General features: G+C 43.6%; 1 protein-coding gene across 1 annotated transcript in view; it reads left to right on the forward strand.

Moving 5' to 3' along the window:
• The first annotated feature begins 10,065 nt into the window (after nt 1–10,065).
• The window catches only part of MAPKAPK2 (MAPK activated protein kinase 2), an 89,842-nt gene continuing 72,378 nt past the window's right edge, over nt 10,066–27,529 (forward strand). The window contains exon 1 of the mRNA XM_007523110.2: nt 10,066–10,658. Coding sequence (XP_007523172.1) covers nt 10,395–10,658 — 264 coding nt within the window. The 5' untranslated portion in view covers nt 10,066–10,394. The remainder of the gene's footprint in view (nt 10,659–27,529) is intronic.

Raw genomic sequence — 27,529 nt, forward strand, 5'->3', positions numbered from 1 at the left:
TTCTTCCTCTTCTTCCCCTTCTTCCCCTTCTTCCCCTTCTTCCCCTTCTTCTCCTCCTCCTTCTCCTCCTCCTTCTTCTCCTCCTCCTTCTTCTTCTCCTTCTTCTCCTTCTTCTCCTTCTCCTTCTCCTTCTCCTTCTCCTTCTTCTTCTTCTTCTTCTTCTTCTTCTTCTTCTTCTTCTTCTTCTTCTTCTTCTTTCTTCTCCTACTTCTCCTTCTCCTTCTCCTTCTCCTCCTTCTCCTTCTCTCCTTCTCCTTCTTCTACTTCTCCTTCTACTCCTTCTTCTCACCCTCCTTCCCTCCCTCTCCCTTTCTCAAAAAAAAAAATCCAAGAGCAGGGGGGTTGGGTGGTAGCTCAGCAGGTTAAGCACAGGTGACGCAAAGTGCAAGGACCAACATAAGGACTGGCGTAAGGATCCTGGTTCAAGGCCCCAGCTCCCCACCTGCAGGGGGGTTGCTTCGCAAGCAGTGAAGCAGGTCTGCAGGTGTCTGTCTTTCTCTCCCCCTCTCTGTCTTCCCCTCCTCTCTCCATTTCTCTCTGTCCTATCCAAGAACAAAGGCATTAATAACAACAATAATAAATAACCACAACAATGATAAAACAACAAGGGCAACAAAAGGGGGAAAAAAATGGCTTCCAGGAGCAGTGGATTCATGGTGCAGGCACCTAGCACCAGCAATAACCCTGGAGGCAAAAAAAAAAAAAAAATCCAAGAACAGGAGAATTTCCCAGGAACCATGAAGTCCAATAATCTATCATTGTCACAAGGTCTTGTTATAAAACTCACAGGAGAAAGAAGGAGGAGAATGAGGAGGAGGAGGAGGAGGAGAAGAAGCAGAAGAAGAAGAGAAGAAGAAGAAGAAGAAGAAGAAGAAGAAGGAGGAGGAGGAGGAAGAGGAGGAGGGGGAGGGGGGAGGAGGAGGGGGGATGGGGAGGGGGAGGAAGACGGGGAGGAAGACGGGGAGGAAGAGGAGGAGAAGAAGGTGGTCCAGGGGGTGACGTACTGGATAGGGCATTGGACTCTCAAGCTTGAGGTCCCAAGTTCAATCCCCAGCAGCACATATACCAGAGTGATGCCTGGTTCTTTCTCTCTCTCTTTCTCTCCTATCATTTATCATGAATAAATAAATAAAATATTAAAGAAGAAGAAGAAGGATATCCACCTCAGGGGTTAAAACAGAAGCCCAATTTCCTGCAATCTCTTTCTCTTTTTACTACCTCTCCTAAGGCCCTTTTCTCTTCTATTTCTTTTGCAGTTTTAGAAAATTATCCTAATAAGAAGATAGTTCATTTACTTCACATAGATATCTACTCTTTTTTCTGAGAAGGTAGACTCACAAGGCAGTCTGATAATCAGGTCATTTTTGCTGTATTTCAGAATTTCTAGAGGCCACGGTGCTGAAGCTCGAAATGTCAACATGGGATAATTGCATTGACCCTGGTGCCCTGTTTTCTGACTATGGTTATCTATAAACAGTTCTTGAAAAAAGACAAAGGAGGTGAATAATCATTCAAGTATATGGAATCTCAGGCAGCCAGGCCAGAAGTAAAAGGCATGATTCTCCTGAATGGAGAGAGAAGAGAGTTCTTCTGGGAATTCCCCTGCCATGAGGATAAAGCAGGCTGCAAGAAAGGCACCTGGCCTCAGCAGATAAGGGTATCTATAGTATTAGTCAATTAATCATTGTATATTTTTAAAAATTGTCTGGCAAATATGGGAAGCTCTGTCTAGGAAATAGGGGAAGTAGTAAGAAAAAACTGAGGAGATCACATGAAGGAAGTGTGAAATTCAGAATAAGGTTGAAAGATTACAAACTCTGGAAACCAGTTATTTAAAGATACTCATGCTTGTAGCATACATCTCTCTTTCACACACTCTCTTATACACACATACACTTATTCTCTCTCAACCACCACCACCACCGCCTCTCAGTGTGTAGCAGAGGCCACAGTTTTCTTTGGCTGATGGCTTCTTTGCCTTTGGGTCAGAATGAAGAGATGGACATCTATCACTGGGCATTTTAGTCAGTTTCACTTCCTGTTTCTCATGTTGAAAGCATAATAATCATCATAATGACAACAATAATTCCACAGCCTTGTTTCTGCCTCCTGTTTATCTAGGGCCTCTCAGAAGTGTGTGTGAGAGGGAGGGAATAGTACAGCACATCTACTTAGTCATTGAATAGCTAGGGGTGGAAGTACATGGAGTGGTTAAATGGGGGATGGAAATTTGCAGTGGAAACTATTAAACATGTTTTTCATGAGAAGAAATCTGAATGGGTTGATAGTTCCCCAAATAGTTCATTTCACCATAAGTCACTGTAGATTCCAGTGTCTTCCAAAAATAAGTCTTCCAATCTATAGTCTGCTCCAGATAAGGAAATCTTTGTGATTGAGGCACAGATAATTCAAGTTAACTTCCAGAGTCGAACAGCTGGTCATTGGAAAGACAGAACCAGACCAGACTTCTGTATCCAAAAAGAGCTGTAACCAAGAAGGGAATTTCCAGCTTTAGGGGGAGATCATAAAGCTGTTAGGAAAAAAACCACAAACATTTCTGCTAGGGGAAAAAGTATGCAGACAATAAGAGAGGTCCCTTTTATTGCAAATGTGTTGGGATCATCCGAGATTCAGGAAAGTAAGAGGAACAGCTCCCAGACTTTCCTCTGGATACAAGTTCAGTTACTAAAGGTGTCAGGATGGTACTTTATTTTTTTTTTAACCTCCAGTGAATAACTGTACTCTAAGGGTAAAGGATGAGCACTTTACAGGCTTTGAGACTCAGGTGGGAGGAAAAAGAAGCCAGGAGGGAGCCATTATCTTGATCACAAAGGTGATGTAGTATTCCCTTAGCTCCTGCCCTTCCCTTGGGGATCTGAGAAGTGGGGGACGGAGAAAGCAGATGGTTCAAGAGTCCTTTCTAGATGAACAAAGAAGAGGTAAAGGGTGGGGTCAGGTGGTGGTGCATCAGGCTAAGCACACACATTACAGTGCAGAAGGACCCAGGTTCAAGCCCCTGGTCCTCACCAGCAGAGGGAAAGCTTCACAAGTGGTGAAGCAGGACTGCAGGTTTCTCTCTGTCTCTTTCCCTCTCTACTTCCCCCACTTTTCTCAATTTCTCTGTATCTAATAATAAATAAACAAAATATAAAAATGACAAGTAAAGGGAAAAAGATGAAACACCAGAGAGACTTTAATTGTTGGAAGGAGTTTTTTTTTTTTTTTTTTTTTGTTCTAAGTCACCTCAGATACAAAGGCACTAAAGATAAGGAGGGGATGTGATATCACACATTCATTTATTGTGATGTTTATTGTTGTTGGGTTTTTCTCTCAGAAAAAAATTCTATACCTGGAGTTGGATGGCAAGCAACAGGTTAAAAAATGTATAAATGGGGAGGCCAGGTGCATAGTATGAAGCACATAACACACGCAAGGATCCCAGTTCAAGCCCTCAGTTCCTCACCTGAAGGGGGACTACTTCACAAGTGGTGAAGCAGGTGCCTTTTTCCCCCCCACCCCTTTCAATCTTCCCCTCTTCTCACAATTTCTCTCTGTCCTAGACAATAATAATAATAGTAATAATAATAAGAAATGCTGTTCAAGAGCAGTGGATTTGCAGTGTAGGCACCAAGCCCTAGTGATAACCCTGGAGGCAAAAAAAAAAAAAAAAAGTAGAAATGAAGATTTTTCTCTCTCCCCAGCCATCTTGAAACCTTGAAAGCTACTCTTGGTGAGGCAAGTAGGGTGGTTGTAAAAAAAAAAAAAAAAAAAGTGAAGGGAGTCAGGCAGTAGTGCAGCGGGTTAAGCGCAGGTGGTGCTAAGTACAAGGACCGGCATAAGGATCCCGGTTCAAGCCCCCGGCTTCCCACCTGCAGGGGAGTCGCTTCACAGGCGGTGAAGCAGGTCTGCAGGTGTCTGTCTTTCTCTCCCCCTCTGTCTTCCCTTCCCCTCTCCATTTCTCTCTGTCCTATCCAACAATGATGACATCAACAACAACAATAATAATTACAACAATAAAACAACAAGGGCAACAAAAGGGAATAAATAAAAAAATATTTTTTAAAAAAGTGAAAAATGTCACTGGAGTCAACTAACTCTAGGCTCCAACCCTTTCTGAAAAGTGGGTAGTGGTATAAGCTGGGGGTATAAACAAACTCTGAAAATGACCAGACAAGATCAAGCAAAGATAGTCATGCTTGCCAACTGCCCAACCTGGGAAAAGCCAAAAATCAGGTACTCTGCTATGTTAGCTAAAGTGGTATATTCTAGCCACTATCACCTATAGTGGCACTAATATTAAGACACAGCATGTGCAAAACACTATACTCTGCACACTGCTATTTGTGATCTAGGAGATTCTGGTCTTTTCTTTTTCTTCTTTTCCTTTTCTTTTTCATTTCTTTTTTTCTTTCTTTCTCTCCCTCTCTTTCTCTCTCTCTCTCTTTCTCTCTTTTTTACTAGAGCACTTGTCAGTTCTGGCTTATGGTGGTGTGTTGGGGTGGGGTGGGGGGGTTGAAACTGGGACTTTCCAGCCTCTGGTATTAAAACCTTTTTGCGTAACTATTATGATATCTCTCCCACCTGATTTGGATAATTCTGATGTCATTAGAAACATGCCAGAACAGACTTGTGAAAAATAAACCATGGAACTTTTTTTTTTCAGTAGTAAAACATACAGAGTTTATTTTAGAAAATTAAAAGTTAACTGTGACCTGCAAATAATCACCCATAGGCTGTCAGATGCTGAAGGAATGCAGGAGAAAATATCAAACACTTACATAGTTGCTTTTCTTTTCTTTTTTCCACCAGGCTAGCACTACAAGTCTACTGCTCCTGAAGTCTTTTTTTTTTCTTTTTTATTTGATTTGATAGGACATAGAGAAGTTGAGAAGGTGGGGGAGATAGAAGAAGGGGATAGAAAGATAAACATCTGCAGATCTGCTTTACCACTTGTGAAGCGGCACCCCTTTAGATGAGGATTAGGAGCTCAAACCCAGATCCTTGCATGGGTCCTTGCACATAGTACTTTGTGCACTTAACTGGGTGTGCCACTGCCCGGCCTCTATAGTTTCCACTATGTGATAGGCACTGTCTAAGCACTTCATACATATTTGCTCATTTAACGCTTTCAGAAGCCCTGCAAATAGATTATGCCTAGTATGAATCTGCCTTTCATTTTCATTTCTACCCTGGCTGTCTTGGCATTTTGGATCCTATAGCAAGACTGAACTATTAATCTTGTCACATAACTCTTTTCCCAGAAATAACTAACATAGGCCCAGGACTGGCTTCATAATTTGTAAGGCTCCATTGCAAGATGAAAATTCAGGAAGCCTTGTTCAGAGATGACTAATAATTTCAAGAGCATGGCAGTAGAGCATTAAACCAAGCATAGGGCTTTCTAAATGCAGTTCTCAGTGTGACTGTAAGGACAGCACACCCAGAAGCTGGTCCTGCACAGAACCTTCCAGAAACCTTGCTCAGAACAATTGTGCTGTCTTCAGTTATCATACCCTAGTATGACCAATTTCTGAACAAGGACTTTGAAAGGAGAAAAACACATCCTACTCAAATACATTATGTATAGATTCATTGAAGGTACTTCACAACTGAAAGATGACCCCACCAGTGTGTCCTGGAGCTCTGCTTCCCCAGAGACCCACCCTACTAGGAAAGAGAGAGGAAGACTGGGAGTATGGATCAACCAGTCAATGCCCATGTTCAGCAGGGAAGCAATTACAGAAGCCAGACCTTCAACCTTCTGCAACCCACAATGATCCTGGGTCCATCCATACTCCCAGAGGGATAAAGAATAGGAAAGCTATCAGGGGAGGGGATGGGATATAGAGATCTGGTGGTGGGAATTGTGTGGAGTTTTACCCCTCCTATCCTACAGTTTTGTTAATGTCTCCTTTTAAAAATAAATAAATAAATAAATAAATAAATAAATAAATAAATAAAAGCTGATGCTCCTAGTTGACAGCTCCTGTGTCTTGTCCTGGGAGCCAATTTTTTGGATTTGGAGACAGTGAAGAACATGATGGTTTAAAGGATGAAAGAAGTGGCATGGGGCTGGGAAGATAGCATAATGCTTATGCAAAGAGATTCTCATGCTTGAGGCTCTATGATCCCAGTTTCAATCCCTGGTAAGCCAGAGCCGATCAGTGCTCTGGTAAAAAGAAGGAAAGAAAGAAAGAAAGAAAGAGGGAGTCGGGCTGAGCACAGCGGGTTAAGTGCAGGTGGCACAAAGCACAAGGACCAGCATAAGTATCCCGGTTCGAGCCCCGGCTCCCCACCTGCAGGGGAGTCGCTTCACAGGTGGTGAAGCAGGTCTGCAGGTGTCTATCTTTCTCTCCTCCTCTCTGTCTTCCCCTCCTCTCTCCATTTCTCTCTGTTCTATCCAACAATGACAACAACAATAATAACTACAACAAAAAAAACAACAAGGGCAACAAAGGGAATAAATAAAATAAACATTAAATAAATTAATTAAAAAAAGAAACATTACTAAAAAAAAAGAAAGAAAGAAAGAAAGGGAAAGGGAGAAAGAGAAAGAAAAGTGCCATGTGGGGGCAATTATGTAGGAAGGGAGGGGGAGAACAATAACAAAAATAAATCACAGCAACCACATCTGGTAAAATAGAAATGGGAGGCTCAGCTTCAAATACAGTAAAGAAAGCAACATTACCCTTTTTACATTTTTCTCAGTATTAGAATCCAAACTTTATTTTTTTATTAGTGATTTAATATTTATTTACAAAATTATGAGATAAGACGGGTATAATTCCTTTTTTTAAAAACATATTTATTTTATTTATTTCCTTTTGTTGCCCTTGTTGTTTTATTGTTGTAGTTATTATTGTTGTTGCCATTGTTGGATAGGACGGAGAGAAATGGAGAGAGGAGGGGAAGACAGATAGACACCTGCAGACCTGCTTCACCGCCTGTGAAGCGACTCCCCTGCAGGTGGGGAACCGGGGTTTGAACCAGGATCCTTATGCCAGTCCTTGTGCTTTGCGCCACCTGCGCTTAACCCGCTGCACTACAGCCTGACTCCCAAGAGGGGTATAATTCTACACCATTCCTACTACCAGAGTTCTAGGTTCCCATTCCCTCCATAGGAAACTGCAGTAGTTCTCCCAAAGTCACAGATATAGGTTGACTATTATTTCTATGACTATCTGTATATATATATGTGTGTGTGTGTGTGTGTGTATATATATATATATATATATATATATATATATATATATATATATATATATATTCCCCATTTTTTCCCTATGGTCCTGCCTTCTCTTTCTTTTTAAGTCATATCTACACCTATTGCTACATCTGAATGTCCTTTCTTTTTTCCTCTTCTGTCTCCGGGTCTTGATGGAGTTAGAGTTCAGAGCCCTCTGGTCATCTTCCCCTAACATTTCTCCCCCTCTGGGAGACACCTGCAGGGTGTCACTTCATGAGAAGCAGATAGACAGAAAGACAGGTGAAGCAAGCAGGTCTGCAGGTGTCTATTTTTCTCTTCCTCTATCTCTCTCACCCCTCTCAATTTCTCTCTGTCCTATCCAATAAAAAATGGAAAAAAAAAACAGCCATCAGGAGCACTGGATTCATATTGCAGTATCTCTTTTTCTTTCTTTTTTTCTTTTATTTATTTCTTTTTTTTAAAATAATTTATTTCTTTATTGGGGAATTAATGCTTTACATTCAACAGTAAATACAATAGTTTGTACATGCATAACATTCCCCAGATTCCCATTTAACAATACAATCCCTACTATGTCATTCATCATCTTTCATGGACCTGTATTCTCCCCTCCCACCCACCCACCCCAGAGTCTTTTACTTTGGTGTAATACTCCAATTCCATTTCAGGTTTGACTTGTGTTTTCTTTTCTAATCTTGTTTTTCAACTTCGGCCTGAGAGTGAGATCATCCCATAGTTATCCTTTTGTTTCTGACTTATTTCACTCAACATGATTTTTTCAAGGTCCATCCAAGATCGGCTGAAAACGGTGAAGTCACCATTTTTTACAGCTGAGTAGTATTCCATTGTGTATATATACCACTACTTGCTTGGTACTGGAACATGACTAGACACACTGACCAGTGGAATAGAATTGAGAGCCCAGAAATGAGGCCCCACACCTATGGACATCTAATCTTTGACAAAGGGGCCCAGACTATTATATGGGGAAAGCAGAGTCTCTTCAACAAATGGTGTTGGAAACAATGGGTTGAAACATGCAGAAGAATGAAACTGAATCACTGTATTTCACCAAATACAAAAGTAAATTCCAAGTGGATCAAGGACTTGGATGTTAGACCAGAAACTATCAGATACTTAGAGGAAAATATTGGCAGAACTTTTTTCCGCATAAATTTTAAAGACATTTTCAATGAAACGAATCCAATTACAAGGAAGACTAAGGCAAGTATAAACCTATGGGACTACATCAAATTAAAAAGCTTCTTCACAGCAAAAGAAACCACTACCCAAACCAAGAGACCCCTCACAGAATGGGAGAAGATCTTTACATGCCATACATCAGACAAGAGTTTAATAACCAACATATATAAAGAGCTTGCCAGACTCAACAACAAGACAACAAATAACCCCATCCAAAAATGGGGGGAGGACTTGGACAGAATATTCACCACAGAAGAGATCCAAAAGGCTGAGAAACACATGAAAAAATGCTCCAAGTCTCTGATTGTCAGAGAAATGCAAATCAAGACAACAATGAGATATCACTTCACTCCTGTGAGAATGTCATACATCAGAAAAGGTAACAGCAGCAAATGCTGGAGAGGTTGTGGGGTCAACTGCACTGCTGGTGGGAATGTCAATTGGTCCAACCTCTGTGGAGAACAGTCTGGAGAACTCTCAGAAGGCTAGAAATGGACCTACCCTATGACCCTGCAATTACCCTCCTGGGGATATATCTCTTTCTCCCTGATCTAGGTCTACAGATATGGGGGCTCTGGGGCTTTGAGGGTCATATTCGAGGACATCATCAAGCCCATTCTTTAATTAGGTTTACAGTTCAATTATTAGGCTAAAGTTTTATCTTTTTACTTGGACAACTTCGTCTTATTTCTCAACTGCTCTGCCAGTTAGAGGTCAGCTGGGAAGTATTGGGTATATTGGATGAACATTCTTGCACTTCAGCAGAATGTGATGTCTATAGGCTCTTTGACAGTTTCTATTCAGAGTTTTCCCAATCTTCTTCATTATTTTGGATTGTGCTACAGTTCCAGCTAGATCCTTGGAATTTTCCTTAGAGATACAGGGCATCAGCACTGTACCTCTTGAAGCTATGCATTTCCTATTTTTGTAGATTCAGTGACTATATTTCCCACACTGGAAATCAGTCTACTCCCCGGACCTTCTCTTGTACCACACAGTCTCATCGAACTATTCACAACTCTGTGAACAGTACTGCTGTTCTTTTCAGTGAGAGAGAAAGCTGCAGCAGCTAGCCTAAGATCACACAGCCTGTCAGGCTCCCTGATATCAGTCTCTTCGTTTCTCATCCAGTGTCTTTTTTAAAAGCTAATGTACGTGGAAAAGATGTTCAGGGGTGCTATTACTAAATTACTCAGTTATACAACAGTACATCTCTACAAAAAAGATGACTTTATGAGTAAGACATGAAAGACTCAGAAGAAAAAGTTCAAGGAAATATTGGGCATTTGCCATCTCGTAGGTCTAGGCTGAATAGTCTGTCACTTCAAATCACCTTTGAATTTTCCCTCCTCTAGTTGATACTCGCCATCTGTCTCTTTCCCAACTCGCTGCAGTCAGGGAGAAAAATGGATTTTGGATCTGAATTATTGCCCTGCTTTCATATGCTTTCCCCTACCCTTCGCGTGGCCCAGGATTTCTCCAAGCCCGCTCGCTCGCTGGCCCCTTGGCCCCGCCCAGGTTCGCCCGGTCCCTCGCGTTCCTCCCCTTTAAGACCAACCGCGGCTCACATTCCGCCTCCCGGCGCGCCCCGCCCCAGGCCCCGCCCCGCTGCCCCTCCCCTTTAAGGCCGGGCCGGACGCAGACGAGGTTGTGACGCGACCGCCGGCCGGGCGCTGGGTTCTTATTCGTACGGCCGTTTCCCCCGGGTCGGGCCCCGCTGTCCGCGTTCCACCGAGCGCCAGGCCCCCGGGGGGAGGGAGGTGGGGGTGGGAGGCAGGCGCGGGGCCGGTGGGCGTCAGCGGCGCACTGGGCACTCACGGAACCCTGTGACCCGCCGAGCCTGGAGCCGGGCCGGGGCGGGGAAGCGGGCTCCAGCCCGGAGCAAACTTCCCAGCCGGCCGTGGGGTGGCGGGGGCCCAGTCCGGAGCCGGAGCAGGGGGCGGCCGCGGGCCCTCCCGTCTCGGCCCCCGTGTCTCCCGGCACCATGCTGTCCAATTCTCAAGGCCAGACGCCGCCAGTGTTGTTCCCCAGCCCGCCGCCGCCGCCGCCGCCGCAGCCCCCCGCCCCGGCCCAGCCGCCGCAGCCCCCGCAGCAATTCCCTCAGTTCCATGTCAAGTCGAGCCTGCAGATCAAGAAGAACGCCATCATCGACGACTACAAGGTCACCACGCAGGTCCTGGGGCTGGGCATCAACGGGAAAGTTTTGCAGATCTTCAACAAGAGGACTCAGGAGAAATTCGCCCTAAAAGTAGGTCTGGGGCCCCGGGCGGGCAGGGCCCGGCGGTTCGGGAGTTCCCGGGACCACCTGGCGCTGTGCGAGACCGCGCCCAGGGCGCCGCGACCCGCCGTCCCCTGGGCGTCCCCTGGCGGGGAGAGGCGGGGGCCGAGGGGAAGGTCGGTCCCGGCTGCCCCCGCCGCCGCTGCCGCGCTTCCGGTCACCTCGCGGCGCGCCGGGGCTCGCGCGGACTCTGCCATTTTGGGGTTTTAGCGGGCTCCGGCCGGGGGCAGCGCCGGGACGCTCCTGAGCCCCTCGCGCGGGCGGGGCAAGTGACGTTCCGGGGCCGGCTTCTCCGCCCCGCTTCTTCCTTCCTATTCTTCCTTTTTTCCTTCTCTCTCTCTCTCTTTCCCTCTTTCTCTCTTTCTTCCTTTCTTTTCTTCACAAGAGACCCATTTCTCATTGAGCTGGTCGGCCGGTGGTTTGCAAAAGTGGGATCTCCGAGGTTTTCTTAACTTCGTTCCATATTTGGGAGACAGAATATGTGATTTCACATCCCCGGGCTCGCGCGTGCGTTGGGGCAAGCTTGGGCTGCGCCGACCCGGGGCAAACTCCAGAGACCCCGCGGGGGAGGCGCTAGGTCGCGGGCTGGCTACCGCCACCCGCTGCCTGCGGGGCTCCAGATGGGACACCAGCAGGCTCGGCGCGGGGAGTCTGCTGTTTCCACAGCTCCACTGGTGGCTGAGCCAGCTCTGTGGCTCGCCGCTTGGCCCCTTGCTGATTTCTCTGACCCGGGAAGCCACTAGGGGTTTGGACCTGGGACTGATGGGTGTACAATAGGAGGGAGAGTTGTCCTTGAGCTGGGGAAACCAGTCATTCTCTTTGCCTCTCTTTTCCCCTTCCTTACCTTCTAACAGTGAAGATATTTATGTGAGAATGCCTACTCCCGAAGTTAAACAGAGCGAACTTGGAACTCTGAGGAGATGGCTGGGTTGACCAGTGCAGGGTGAACCTACACAGGGTCACTAAGTGTTTTCCTTTTAGAGGGGTTTTAGGTCAAACCACACCTTTAAAGGTCACACCTTTACCCCTGGGGTGTCTTAAATGCTTGGGGGAGAAAATACTTCCTGTGTTGTATTTTTCTCTTTCTCTTCAACCCTAAGAGGCTATTCTGTATTTCAACTGCAAATGTAAACTTCAGATATGATAGACAAAAATAAATAAGTAATGCCTGATTTCCAGGTTCCAAGGCCTCTAAAGTTTCCTTGCTCTTTTTGTTTTCTCCTTTGGGGAAGTTTTCAGCTAGCTCTAACACTCAGATTTACTTTACTTTATTTACTTATTTTTACTTCTGTAAGAGCTTTTGCTGTGGGCTTTAGGTTGTTTAGTGATGAACTGTTGGAGAAGGAATATATCAGTATCTTGAACACTTAATACTTGCAGCTTAGTTCACTCCTTAGGTACTCCAAACACATTAGGGATGGGGAGTGGTCCTCTGACTGGCTGTGACCTTAGGGAGTGAAGCTGAGTGAATGCTGTTTGACCATCGTTAAGATTTCACAACAAAAATGTTCAATTTCCGATTCATGCACACACACACACACACACACACACACACACACACACACACACACACACACGATTCATACACACACACCACACACACACACGATTCATACACACACACCACACACACACACACACACACACACACACACACACACACCCTCACACACACCCTTGCTCTCAACCATGCTTCTGGGTAGTGATTCAAAATTCTGTTGTAATCAGTGTGAGAGATATCTGTAAATATGTTTTCCTTTGAATAGTCTTGAAAGGAAAAACAGTAATATTTTAAATAACATTCATAGTTTATCATTTTGAGGTTAGAAGTTGGTGAAGATGATGTAAGTGCCTGTTTTGATAGGCAGCCTGCTCCCAGTTTTCACAAGTGGAGTCAGCTATTAAGTTGAAGATTTCCCGCACATCTTTGTGTAAAAACTTAATAATAGAGGAAGAAAGACAGGATAAGGCATTCAGAGACAGACAGCAGTGTCAACAGCATTTCCAAATCCAAATATTAGTTAAGACGTAATTGTAGCTGTGGGGGAATCTGGTTCAAAGAATCCTCTTCCAGAGACAGGCACCAATGAGATTTTTTTTTGATCTTGAATTTTGATTAACTTAAGCACAGTTGCTGAGTTGTGAAATGAAAAAAGTTAGAAACCTTTTGATTCTAAAGCAAAAAGGAAGGCAGTGGGACAGGAAGGATTGCCCAACTGAACAGGTATCTGAAGAAGGGAGGATACTTTTCACTCGGTAAAGAGTGGTAGGCTATCCCTGTGGACATAGGATAGAGATCTATAGGCAGCAGCAAGACCTTTGAGAGGGGATTCTTGAACCAGCTATCTCAAACTTCTCAAATGCCTTGCTCCCTATCTGTTGTCTTGTGACCCCTTTGTGTGATTAAATGGAATCAGTGCTTACAAAACAGCTGCTTTTCCCCCTTCACTTCAGAGAGCTAACGTTTATGTGCTTGGTGGGTCCTAGGACCTCAGTTCAGCATCTCTCCTGGCTGCTTTTGCTAAATTCTGAGTTACTCTCATGTCAGTCAGATTTGGAAGGAACTGTAGAGGTCATCTCATTTAACCCCCTCATTTTGCAGATGAGAAAATTAAGACCCACAGTAAGGGACTGACTTACCTGAAGTAATCCTAGCAGAGTCAGAACTAGAACCATGATACCTCTCTGTCTCCAGTCTCTTCCACTTTGTAACTGCAGTGAAAGCAGCAACCAGCAGACTTGCATCAGAGATTGACTGCTGCCCCTGAGTCTGCAAGCCTCAGCACACACCCTCCTTGACTATCAGCAAGGGTGCTGGGTGGGTATTTATCATCTCCCCAAGCAGGATGGAATTCCTAAGCCTGGAGGGGGCAGTATCCCTGTCAGGTTTGAATTTGTGTTAACAAGCCTTTTGTCCACCATCTCCCTTTTTGAAAGAGTGATAAAAGTTCCAAGTTTTTTTTTTTTTTTTTTTTAAATCGAAGAATGTGATTCTTGTAACTTTTCCTCTGGTCTTAGCCCGTTTGTGTAGTAATTGGTCATAATCCCTGTGGGGTTCCTCAGTTGCTACCTGTTTCCCTGTGTCATGGTGACTTTCAGGTATAACTGAACAAATTTAATTAAAGCTGGCACCATTGTCTCTTTCTGTTGTGCAGCTGACTAGGGGAAGTATGTTCTTTATAATAAAGTATGGACTTTTTTTTCCCCTCTATGACCTAGAAAAACCTTTTCATTTTTTTTTCTTTATTTGGGGATTAATGGTTTACAGTCAACAGTAAAATACAGTAGTTTGTACATGTGTAACATCTCAACTTTCCACATAACAATTCAACCTCTTCTAGGTCCTCCTATGCCATCATGTTCAAGGACCTGAACTCCTCCCCCCAGAGTCTTTTACTTTGATGCAGTACACTAATGAACTGTTGTCTTAACTTATCTATGTTTATCTTTCAATTCTGTGGATTAGAGAAAATAAGCTTTCTCCTTTCTTTTCTCTAGGCAATTTAAGTGTGTGTCTGCAATTTGGCTTTCGTTAGTGTTCTAAAGGGGTGACAGTTGGAACTGCTCATGGTTATTCTGGATCCTGTTAAAGGGAAATGCCATAGTTCCACATTTCTAGTCTCTAGCACACCTCATGGTGCATAATGTCTGTGAACAAGATAGTGTGACTGGGGGGAGAATGATAGTGCTCCCAACAGGGATTTATTTGCTGGATGGAATCACAAGATGGGGAAAGTTTTATTGACCAGAACAGCCTCTTTCTACCCACTGTGCCTATAGGTACTTCACTATTTGCTAGTCACCTTAGTATATGAGTAATTGTATGGGGGAATTCAATAATAAACTTGCTTTATAATACAGTGCTGCCAAGACCAATTTAGAGAAGGCAGCATTAAGAAATGTAGGGCTAGGGGCCAGGTGGTGGCTCACCTGGCTAAGTGCACACATTACAACATGTAAGGACCTAGGCTTAAGTCCTTAATCCCCACCTGCAGGAGAAAAGCTTCACATTGGTAGAGCAGGGCTGCAGGTGTCTTTCTCTCTCCCTCTCTATCTCCCCTTCCCCTCTTAGTTTCTCTCTGTCTTTATTCAGTAATGAATAAATAAAAATATTTTAAAAAAAGAAATGTAGGGCTGCACTGCACAGTATGGTAGCCAATACTCATCTATGATTATTTAAATTAAATTAAGCTAAATGCCTTGAAGGCATTATGCTAAGTAAAATAAGTCAGATAAAGACAATTACTGTATGATTTCACTTATGGAATCTAAGACAACAACAGTAATAGCACAGCTGAACTCAGGAAGAGAGATCAGACTTAAATTTTGTAGAGGCAGTGAATTGGGGGAGGAGGCTGGAGGAGGGTAGTTAAGAGGTACAAATTTCCAGTTACAAATTAACCACTAGAGATGTAATGTGAAACATGATGAGTATGGTTGACACTACTGTATGATAAATAGGAAAGTTGTTAAAAGAATAGATCATAAAGTTCTCATCACTAGGTGAGGATAAATTTCTTTTTCTTTTTTTGCCTCCAGGATTATTGCTGGGACTTGGTGTCTGCACTACAAATCCACTGCTTCTGGAGGCCATCTTTTCTTTCATTGTTGTTGTTTGATAGGACAGAGAGAAATTGAGAGATAAGGGGAAGACAAAGAAGGGGAGTGAAAGATAAGACACCTGCAGACCTGCTTCACCACTTGCAAAGTGACCCCCTTGCAGGTGGGGAGCCCAGGATCCCTGTGACAGTCCCCACACTTTGCAGTATCTGCACTTAACCTGGTGTACTACTGCCCAGTTCCTTCTTTGTGAGATAGTGGATACTAACTGAACCTTTTGTGGTAATCATTTCATAATATATATATGTCAAATAATCATGCTGTATTTCCAAAACTTAATACATGGCAATTATTAAAAGACTAAAAAAAAAAAAAAAATCAGTTGCTAGCCATGTTTAAAGTATTCAGTCCATGTGGCTAAAGGCTACCAAATTGAACAGTGCAGAAGAACATTTGTATCTTTATGGAAAGTTCTTCTGGCACTTTCTGTTAGGGTTAAACAGTGTGTCTAGGAATAGAGCTTTGAAGAGGGGAATCTGCAGGGAAGGAACTGAAAACTGGTCTTTGCTGAGAGATAGGAGTGGACCTGCAAGAGGTAAAGTGAAGTTGGTTCTAGCTGGAGTTAAGGGGAATTAGGCAGTCAGTTTGGTAAAGAGCAAGTGGGGACTGATAGCTCAGAATCCAGCCTAACCCCAACTTTGATAAAAACAATTTTTTAAGTATTTGAGGACAGGAAGTAAATTAATAGGATGTAATAAAGAAAGGTTATGAACCACTCAGGTTGGGGGTTGGGGGGCTGTGGGTTTTTGAGGGAAGGGTTGTTTCCTGGTTTGGAGACCTCATCCTTCTCTGGGATGGCCTGTGTACTGCATCAGGGTTTCTTATATCCTCTGTGGCAGGATAAAAGCCCAGCTGCATGTTCCTTTCTCATTTGTGAATTCTGGACTTTGGCAAGCTTGAAGATAATCTCTTTAGCTAAGATCTGGGATCAGTAACGGATAGAAGGGAGAGAAAAGCAGTCCTGGGACCTTGAGCCCAGATGCTGGTGGGCATTCGGCAATTGAAAGGGTTCTTGGGGGGATAAAGTATTGGTGTTTATGATTAAGATGCTTGACTTCTTGGGATCTGAGTAGCAGTACCGTTATCAGTTGATGCTTTTACTGAAGAAGCATGTGTAAGGGGCTCAGAGGGCCTAAGCTTCAGGACTGCAGGAGGCAAACTTAATCCTTGGGTTGTGGGAGGGCCAAGAACTCTCTCCAATCATCTCCAACTTCCTCAGACCTCCCAAAACTCTCTTCCACAGAACCCAGGAGTATGTGGGGTCTATCTGGGGGAGTGTCAGGGGCATCAAGGAAAAACAGAGCACAGTGGTGTACCTGACATCTATCTATACCTGAGACCTTTCACAATTCCCAGGTGGCTTTCCTATACTCTGATCCAGGATTCTCCCTGGTGTTTTGATAGATATAGAGCACAGAAGTCATACTTTACTGGCTTCCTCTTCTCTGTTTCAGTCCCTTCCAAGGATCATGTAGGGAAACTCCCACCCCTACCCCCACCTGCCCCCACGCATACACCTGTCCAGTTGTTATAATGTCCTGGAGGGAGGTAGCATGTAGGAAGGAGTTGTTCTTTATATTTGAAGGATTTGAAATTACTCTTGATTATGATTTAAGACCCACTGGTAAAGGGTCCCATACCTCAGAGCTCCTTAGATCTGATGATACTCCCTGTCATCTTTCTCTATCTACTACTGTCTTACTTAGGAAGAGGCTAGGCCAGTTTACATAGGCTCGTGGTCTGTCAAAGGTCTTTCCTAATGCCAGCTTCAGAACTGTGTTCTGAACTTCTTAGTTTCTTGAGCTTTTCTTCTTTTTTTTTTTTTTTTTTAGATATTATTCTTGTCATCGTTGTTAGATAGGACAGAGAAATGGAGAGAGGAGGGGAAGACAGATGGGGGAGAGAAAGACAGACACCTGCAGACCTGCTTCACCACTTGTGAAGCAACTCCTCTGCAGGTGGGGAGCAGGGGCCTTGAACTGGGATCCTTATGCCAGTCCTTGTGTATTGTGCCACCTGCACTTAACCCGCTGTGCTACAGCCCGACTCCCTCCTTGAGCTTTTCTTGGTTTACTTTCAGATTTTTTTTTTTTTTTTGGTTGCTAGTAGTTACTGTACTGGACCTGACTGTACTACTGAGCTCCACTAACTGATTATATATATATATATATATATATATATATATATATATATATATTTTTTTTTTTTTTTTTTTTTTGAGAAGGTTCCAGAAGGAGAGCTACTACTGAAATTTTTTGTGACATCGAGTTCAATTAAACTCTCCAGGCTACTGTTTCTAGAAGAGTCAGGCAGGTGATGAGTTGTGCATTAGCTATGTGGGGTAGTGGGAGGCTGTGCTGGAGGCTGGAGGCAGACAGGATAATTTGCTGACTTTTTCCATGTCTGTCAACAGTGTCTAGGCCAACATGATGTCCTTTTAATAGGCTTAATGTTGGGCTTTGGAGTATCCTATGTCCAGTTAATCATCACTGGTTGGTTACTCTGTGAAGACTTCAGATGTGTCCTAGTTACTATCTCGGCAGAGAAGATTGGCTGTATGTGGGGCTATGTATCTACTCTTTTTTTTTTTTTTTAAAGAGAATTTATTTATTCATGAGAAAGATAGGAGGAGAGAAAGAACCAGACATCACTCTGGTAAATGTGCTGCGGGGGATTGAACTTGGGACCTCATTGTTGAGAATTCAATGATTTATCTGCTGCGCCACCTCCCGGACCACTATGTGTCTACTCTTTCCTAGAATAATGTAGTGGTGACTGAAGGTGGAGATGGGTGTGTTTTATTTTATTCCCCACCCCAAATCCCTTTTCCAAACATAGCTATTGTGATTGATACAGACTGAACTTTGCATAGGGCCACCTGGCAGAGGGAGGGAATAAGGGCTGAATCTAGCTAACTCTTTACTGCTGTGATTGGGTTCATTCAAATAGGTTCCTATTTATAACCTTAGTCAAAGATATAGTTTGGACTAGAACTGTTGTTTTGAAGTGAGAGTTGGGGACTAATTTCTAGAGCTGACTAGATAAGAGCCTTCAGGATTCTTCTTCTCCTCCTCCACCTCGTCCTCCTTCTTCTTCTTTTTTTGATTGATTTAATAATGATTGACAAGATTGTAGGATTAGAGGGGTACAATTCCATACAGTTCCTACCATCAGAGTTCTGTATCCCCTCTCCTCCATTGGAAGGTTCCCTATTCTTTACCCCTCTGATAATATGGACCCAGGATCATTATGAGGTGCAGATGATGGGAGGTCTGGCTTCTGTAATTGCTTCTCCACTGGACATGGGTAGCGCTGATCCATAATCCCAGCCTGTCTCTGTCTTTTCCTAGTGGGGCAGGGCTCCGGAGAGGTGAAGTTCCAGGATATATTGGTGAGGTTATCTGCCTAAGGATGTCAGGTTGGCGTCATGGTAGCATCTGCAACTTGGTGGCTGAAATGCATTAAGATATAAAGCAGAACAAATTGTTTAATAATCAGGAACCTAAAGGTAAGAATTGAGTAGATGAGATTTGGGGTCTCCATTGTGGAAAAAGCTAGGAAGTCTATTTTAGGTATATTCCAAGGGTCCCATCACTTTATTAATTTTTGCCTAAGCCCGACAGCTAACATGCAGATGGGCTGTCTGGGGAGGGGGTGTCAGAGTTGGAAATAGGACTAGAAAGCTGGATGAGGGTGGAGAGTAGCTCCCAAATATGGGGAAAGTATATAAATACTGTTAATTGTAGACCTCATTGATCTGATCTGGGGCCCATATCTATTCATATTCAGCACAGGAGCCAGTGCTGCATCCTTGTTGGTCTGATCTTGTATTCCATGGTCATATCTAGGAACATTCTAGACTGCACTCATTTTAGGACCTGTCTTCCTCAAGTGGCAGAGTATATTGACCCAGCCTCCGCATGGCCAGTGGGGTAGTCCCTACCATTGTTGTTCTACATTAAGAGCAAAGTCCTTTAGAGGCCCACAGGAAGGTTTATGATGTTACTGATGAAGATGACCAGTGATGGTGGAGAGATCTGTTAAAGGTCTAAGGGCCATCAGGATTTTAAAGAAACGAGGAGGTCTGTTTTATTTTTCTTTGTCATGTCCACTCGAGGCTAAAATAGTGGTCTTATCCCATGGCCTTTGGAGGTCCAAACCAACCTTAAAGGGTCTGGTTGCAGGAGGAAGAGGTACAGTGTTGCGTCTAGCCACTGACATTGTAGAGTGCTGTTTCCTTTCCTTTCCTTTCTTTTTTTTTTTTTTTTTTAATTTTATTTGACAGGACAGAAAGAAATTTAGAGCAGGGAGCCGGGTGGTAGCACAGCGGGCTAAGTGTACATGGTGCAAAGCATAAGGACCGGTGTAAGGATCCTGGTTCAAGGCCCCAGCTCCCTACTTGCAGGGGGGCGACTTTACAAGTGGAGAAGCAGATCTGCAGGTATCTATCTTTCTCTCCCCCTCTTTGTCTTCTTTTTCTCTCTCGATTTCTCTTTGTTGTATCCAACAAAAATGACAGTAATGATAACAACAATAATGATAAACCACAAGGACAACAAAAGGGAAAAAATGGCTTCCAGGAGCAGTGGATTCATAGTGTAGGCACTCAGCTCCAGTGATAACCCTAGAGGCAAAAAAAAAAAAGGATAAAACTAATAAAAAGAAATTTAGAGCATAATGAGGAGATAGAGTGGGAAAGACAGACACTCAGACACAGCACTATTTCACTCATGAAGCTTCTCCCCTACTGGTGTGAACTGGGGTCTTGAACTTAGGTCCTTGCACATATATGCTAGTGTCTTTGCTCAATCACATGCACTACTGCCTGGCCCCTATTGTAGAGTTCTTGTGTATGTGGGTTCTTTGTCTTCTTCTCTAGTGAACATTATGTTTCTTAACTGGCAGGTAGTAGAGGATGGGACATAGCCTCAAGGACAATCCCTGTTACTGATGATGTCCCTTCAAGACCAGTGTAACTGTGTTTATTCCTCTAGGAACTTCAGGGTCATATGAAAGGGCATCTTCTTTTCTTTTTTTTTTTTTTTTTAATTTTTTTTCTTTTAGTATTTATTTATTTTCCCTTTTATTGCCCCTGTTGTTTTTCATTGTTGTTGCAGTTATTATTGTTGTTGTTACTGATGTCGTTGTTGTTGGATAGGACAGAGAGAAATGGAGAGAGGAGGGGAAGACAGAGAGGGGGAGAGAAAGACAGACACCTGCAGACCTGCTTCACTGCCTGTGAAGCGACTCCCCTGCAGGTGGGGAGCCGGGGGCTCGAACCAGGATCTTTATGCCGGTCCTTGGCGCTTTGCGCCACGTGCGCTTAACCCACTGCGCTACCGCCCGGCTCCCAGGGCATCTTATTTTCGAGGGCTGCTTTCAGTCATCTCTGTGATCTTTTTCAGTTGAGGACTCATCTGGGAGATGGAGAGTGGTGACCATAGGAAGAAGTTAGGCAGCTACCCTGGGAGGTCTGTTCTGTCTCTGAGAAGATAAAGGCAACAAAGAGAGTTGTACTGCCGGTGTCTTTTCTCTTTTTGGCTTATCTCAGTGGTGGTTTTTCTTATTTAATATTTGGAGGAGTGTAGTTACATACACACCTATGTAGAAGACAACTCAGAGACCCCTTTACCAATCTTCCAACATTTTCCAACATTTCTCTGCATTCCTTCTGATAACCACCACAGGTTTTAGGGATAAAGAGATTTGTTTTTTTGAAAATTATTTTGTTTTAGTTATTTATATTCTAGTGGTTTTCTTTCATTTTCTTATTTCATTTAGAATAATCATCGTGAGATCCACCTATTTTATCCCCAAAGGCATGATTTCATCTTTTTAGTTGCATAGTGGTATTCCATCTCTCTCTCTCTCTCTTTCTTTCTCTCTCTCTCTCTCTCTCTCTCTCTCTCTCTCACACACACACACACACACACACACACACACACACACTTGCCATTTGATTATCTATGTTATTTTGAGGTTTCCAGCCCACCATGGATGTTTGCAACTCAACCTCCTAGTCAGGGCTGAGAACCCAGACCCTCTTTCCCAGCAGTGAAATAAATGTCTTCCTCTGCTATACTCACTTGTCATAGTCAGACTCTGATGCTCTAATATTGATCCCAGGTCTTTCTGCCACACTGCTAAACTTCTGTTCTTTTTTTCACTCATGTCTTCCCTGTTTGTTTCCTTTTCTTCCTTCATGAGCTTGGAAAGTGGTTTGGGAATAACTTGATTTACTGATTGCTGGGAGTGAGCTGTAGTTGGTGCTTCTTCAAGGTTTCTATTTGTTCATAGGCTTTCTGGAGCTGCTTTACTTCTCCATCAGGAGAAGGATTAGAGAAGGAGGAGGGCAGACATGCTCATCAAGTTCGATTAGACTTTCTAGTTTTTCCCAATTTCACCTACATGGAGGTGCCCTTGCCAGAAGGGATGTGGGATCAGTGGGAGAGCTCCATGTGAGGCCCTCCCTGGACTCAAGCCTGGAGCATGTGTAGCAATGAAGCCCTGGTGATGGAGACAGAGACAGAGATGTGTGTGTATGTGTGGTGGTGGTGAACACTTTGACTTTCTCTGACTTTGTGGGACTGAACATGCTCCCTGCCCTGGCTCTTCTGCTCTGTTGCTAAGTTGTGCTCTCCACCATTGCAATGTGGGGCTTCAGGTTACCACATTCAGAAGTGTGACTTTATCTTTATCTTGGCTTCTAAGAATAACTGTGCTGCCTTCCTGAGTCAGGCTGTGCATGGCTTCTCTGGCCCTTGCAGCTTAGCTACCTACAGAATGTCAAAAAATTTGGGTCTTTTCTGTCTCCTGATTATGAGGTGTAGGGGTACTGGCAGTTTGAGATGGCCTTTTTCCTTTACTGCCTATGAATCCTGTAGAGACTTAAACTAGTCTAGTGAGTTTGGGGACTAGGTGACAGATTCCTTCTTAACTGATAGATATTGGGTGTAGATTTAAAAAAAAAATTAATTTGTTTATTAATGAGAGGAATAGGAGGAAAGAGAGAAAGAACCAGACATCACTCTGGTACACGTGCTGCTGGGGATTAAATTTAGGATCTCATGTTTGAGAGTCCAGTGCTTTAGCCACTGTGTTGTCTCCTGGACCACAGGTGTAGATTTCTTTAGTTTGATTTTGACATTTTCTCTTTTTTGATTTTTCTGATCCTTGGACAAATATTGGTACTAATCATAGCAGTTGAGCATTTTGTGTCTGTTTCCTTGGACTAGAGCTTATTTGGGAGAAGGGGTGCATGGAGGAGAGTGATAGGAGCCAAGAGGTAGGATCTGGGAGCCCCTTTGCCTTCAGCTAGAATTACACAGGCAGACCATCTTTAAGATTGCCTTCTCCCTTGTCTTCTTGGGGCCTCATTTTCTCATAGGGATTTTTCTACCAAGGCCCAATGACCTCTGGAGGGGAAGAGTTGGTTGTAAATTACTAAGAGTTTATTTTTAACTCTGATAGAAGGAGTCCCTACTCTTGAAATAGCTATACCCTCCCTCTTTTCTCTTACCCTAGGCATACTTTCCCTGACTTCTGTAATTGTTGGAAGAAGGCTAGAAGAACTTTAAAAATCAGGCTTCATATAAACTGGGAAAGGGACACCTCTCTGAGTAAAGGATCTACAGATTGCTTGTCATACACAATTCTGTAGAGCGCTGGGGATTAGGGAGTGGAGGTGGGGGAAGGAGGGAGACAGCTCTGGAGATTTGAGGCCACATATCTGGAACTTAGACCATTCTAGGAATGCAGGTGGATTGATGAAAAGGCCATGCTTGCCCTGGAGCTGGGAACTGTCTGGCTGCTCAGCTGTGCCTTTCCATATAGGCTGCTGTGTCACTAAAAGGCAAAGTTCACAGAGACAAGATGAGCAGGTATAGTAACCTGCTTTGTAAACACACATATACAGAAGAACTGAGATTTGTTATTCCCTGCCATTGGACAGGTATCTCTTCCTTCCATTTGAACTTACACATGAAATCCTTAGCACTTCAGAGCACCTTTTCCTCTTCTGTCATTCATTGCTTTAGTCTCCTGTGCTCTTAGAGACAGGTTACTAAAAGACAGAAGAGGAGGGTGTGAGTGCCCTTATGCCTGTCTCAACTCCTCAGAATTCACAGACTTGTAAGGGGCCTGACCATTGTTTCTCTTAGATTAAAAAAAAGCAAAAAAAAAAAAAATTGAAAGTATAATTAGAGAAGTGTAGTGGGGAGGGTGGCTGTGGGCAGTAGAACACACAGCTGATTCTGAGAATCCTTAGCTCTGGAATGAATGTCCTGGCTACCTCAATTCCTTGGAGTGCAATGGGAGATTAATTTGCCTAAAGCCCAGTTTTGATCATGTAAACTTCTTAGCTTAAACTGTTCAATGGCTTTCCTTTGCCTGCAGAATCAGGAGCTCTTAATCAGCCTTTTTTTGTTTTCCCCTTGAATGCAAGCTATGTTGTAGCTTAAGTGGTTATAGATGCTTTTTCCTTAATAGGACTCTGCTTTCCCACACCTTTGTCTGTGGTATGTATCTCATTGCCTCATCTGTACCTTATTTGCTCCCCCCTCCAATCCAACTATTCTACCCTGTACAAATGCCACCCTTTCCATCGTGTCTTTCAGGTCAGGTCCTTTCCCTCCCGTTCACCCCTATGGAACTTGCCAAGATACTCTCTTATATCAGGTTTGAAATCTTTTTCTCTCTCTGAGATAAAACGAGTATAGTGAAGGTCCATCCTCAAGTGTCTATCCCTAGCTTTCCCCAGTCTGCTAAAAAACCAGTCTCAGAATAGTCTTTTGGGCATTTCTCCCTCCACCCACGCCTATCTGCTGACTCAGGCTGGCACCTTCTGTTTCTGCTCTTAGGAGTTGTCATTCTTGTAAGGGCCTTGACCACAGTTTCCCATTGATGCTTCTCCTTTCTCTGTTCCAGAACCTCTCCCTTTTCTCTATGGAGATGACCCTCTGTCCCTTTGGGAATGTTAGTCAAGGGAGGGATGATGTGGGGCTTAATAGTCCTCCAAATGCTTTTGACATATTCTCGTGAGCTCTGTAGTGGAGACACACAGAGCTGTCTAATATTATCTAGCTGCTGGCCTTGCTCTTGTGTGTTACAGAAGGGATCAGTATTGAGCACCCAGTTGCTGGGACCTAGGAGGTCAGAGGTTTAAACCTTAAGGGATCACTTACCTCCATGCCACAGAATTGCATGCCAAACAACTGAACAGGTATCTCAGAGCTTAGCTTCAAATGCTACACTCATGTCTTCCATAAACTTTAAACATAACAGAGTTTGTCTGAGCCTTACTCGGTTCCTCATTTGTAAAAGAGAGTTCAAACTGGATCTCCAAAGATTCCTGCATCAGAGCACCCTCTTCATTACTGTCACCACAGCAGCACAACCCAATGCTGAGAAGAGGTGTTGATCCATCCGCAGGGCTGGAGCAGTTCTCTCTGTCTCCACTTTTTGTAAACTGTTGCCTTTTACCTCTGGATTATAGCATATTTGTTAAATTAATCATTTAATTGGTGTATCTATAAACGTTTATTTCCTTCTGTGCCTGCCTCCTTTCTTTCTGCTGATTGGCCATCAGGAAGCCCTTAGGTGGAGAACCCTTTAATACCTCTGAGGGGAGAGGGATTTAGAACAATGGAAGGTTGATTTTTTTTCTAGAGTAGGCCATTGCCTTTCTAAGCTGCATTTGCCTTAGGGTTTCTTCTGGCCCCATGCAACCCAAAGCAATTTACTACTCAAAATGAATTTATGACAAGAATGGCTTTTGTAACCTCCTTAAGGGTAGATTAGAACACGGATTTGTTTCTTTTTTTAAAATTTATTTATGAAAAAATGATAGCAGGGGAAAGAAAGAACCAGACATCACACTCACTGGTACATATGCTGCTGCTGGGGATTGAGCTCAGGACCTCATGCTTGAGAGTTCAGTGTTTTATCCACTGCACCCATCTCCCAGACAAAGTCCTGAGACAAATACAAAGTCCTGAGGCTCGTCATGGTGAGTGTGTCTGATTCTAAAGCCTTATATCTTGTATTATTAGCTTTCTAACAGTTCTTCTATAATGCCATCATAATGCTTTACTTAGTTGATGCAGCAATTTATGTTTTATGTTAGTTTTATCCTGCCTTTGGACATAGTTAAAGGTGTGTAGAACTTTGTGTACAAAAGGAATACAGATATAAAAGCTGCCCCACCCCCACCCATCTTGATTGTACTCTTTCACATGTATTCCTCTTTGTCACTTTGTGACTGATTAAATGTGTCTCTGCCAGGTGGTTTAATTTCTGGTTTTATATATGAAGAAAGATGCCTGGGTTGGTAGTGGGTGAGTATGTGCTGGAGTCAGGGCAGTAGGGTGGCCCCAGATGGTCCTATTAGGTCAGGATGAGATTATAGCACTTGTATCCATAGCTGTGACATACTGAGGGCAAAAAGCAGCAGGCCAGCATGAAGGTTTTTAAGGATCAGTGTGAGGAACTTCACTAGGCACTTTTTTCTTTTCCTTTCTTTTTTTAAATTTACGTTTCTAAAATTTTGTCAGTTGTGGAGGGGGGTAAAGATGGTCATCTTCCTAGGTGTATTTGTGGTTAGTAGGAACTGCGAGTAGTGACTGATAATAGCATACAGCCTGAGAGGAAGGGGATAATGGAAAAGAAATGGCTGAATATGGGGGTCTGGTGGTAGTGCAGTGGGTTAAGTGCACATGACACTAAGCGCAAGTACTGAATTAAGGATCTGGGTTAGAGCCCCTGGCTCCTCACCTGTAGGGGGGTTGTTTCACAAGCAGTGAAGCTGGTCTCAGGTGTCTATCTTTCTCTCCCCCTCTCTGTCTCCTCTTCTCTCTCTGTCCTATCCAACAACAGTGACAACAATAATAATAATGACAATAACAAGGGCAACAAAATGTGAGAAATGGTCTCCAGGAGCAGAGCAGTGGATTTGTAGTGCAAGCACCTAGCCCCGGCAATAACCCTGCAGGCAAAAAGAAAAAAGAAAAGAAAAGAAAAGAAGTGGCTGGAATAAAAATGTGGCAGAGGCTATTTACTACCTTCCTTCAGACTCTTTGAGGGCTTCTCTCTGGCTTTGAAGAATCACATCCTCCATGTAAGACCAGGCAGGTGGCATGTGAAATGCTCTGGTGGTTGGTTGTTTCCTGCCTCTCAGGAGCTGGCTGAGCTAAAGTCAGGGCTTGGGATAAGTTGACCGTTGGTGCAGATAGGAAAGTGAAGCAATGGGTTGGGTCTGTTTTTTTCCTGAGCATGTGCTGTGACAAAGGAAGTTGCAACATGGTTTTTTTTTTCTTCCTTTCTTTTTATAGAGTAAGAAGGGGGGGAAAAACCCACATCTTCCAGTAAACTTCAGAAAAAGTTTCAAGTCTTTGTTGGTTGGCTCTTTCCCCCTCTCTCCACAGTGCTCTTCTTTTGTAGTCTTTCTTCCATCTTTTCTTTTCCACCTGTACCTTCCTATGCCCCTCTTTTCTGAGGAACTGTGTCTCTGTAGTAAGCTAGCTATCTCTCAAAGAGGGAAGAAAAAGATGGTTGGGGTAAGAGAGCCTTGAGATGCATCTGGTTCATTGTCCTCCAGGGGAGAGCAGTTGCACTAGTTCTTTGGGAAGGTCCCTTGCTGTTTGCTGATGCCTGCCCCATCCCCCTTAAATTTTATTAGTGATTTAATATTGATTTATAAAATTTTATGTCTCTAGGGGTATAATTGCATACCATTCCCACCACCAGAGTTCTGAATCCTCAATCCCTCCATTGCAAACTACAACAGTTCTCCTAAGGTTGCAGACATGGGTTAACTATCATCTCTACAACTATCTGTCTACGTTTGTACATAATTGCCCCATTTTTCTTCCAGGCCCAGTCCTCTTCTCCAAGTCACACATAGCCATATTAGTACATCCAAATGTCCCCCCACCCCCTTTTTCCTCCTCTTTCTCTCAGTCCTGATGGAGCTGGAATTCATAGCCCTCTTAGCCTTTTTTGTCCTATCATTTCTCCCTCCGGGAGTATGGATCAAAATTATTTTGGGGGTGCAGTAGGTGGGAGTTCTGGCTTTTGTAATTGCTTCTCTGATGAACATGGGCATTGTAGGCCAATCCATACCCCCAGCCTGTTTTTATCTTTCCCTAATGGGGTGGGACTTGAGAGATGCAAGGTTTTGGAACACATTGGTGAGGTCATCTGCCCAGAGAAGTCAGGATAGAATC

The sequence above is a fragment of the Erinaceus europaeus genome, chromosome 19 (genome assembly GCF_950295315.1).
Source record: "Erinaceus europaeus chromosome 19, mEriEur2.1, whole genome shotgun sequence".
In the NCBI taxonomy this organism is placed as follows: Eukaryota; Metazoa; Chordata; class Mammalia; order Eulipotyphla; family Erinaceidae; genus Erinaceus; species Erinaceus europaeus.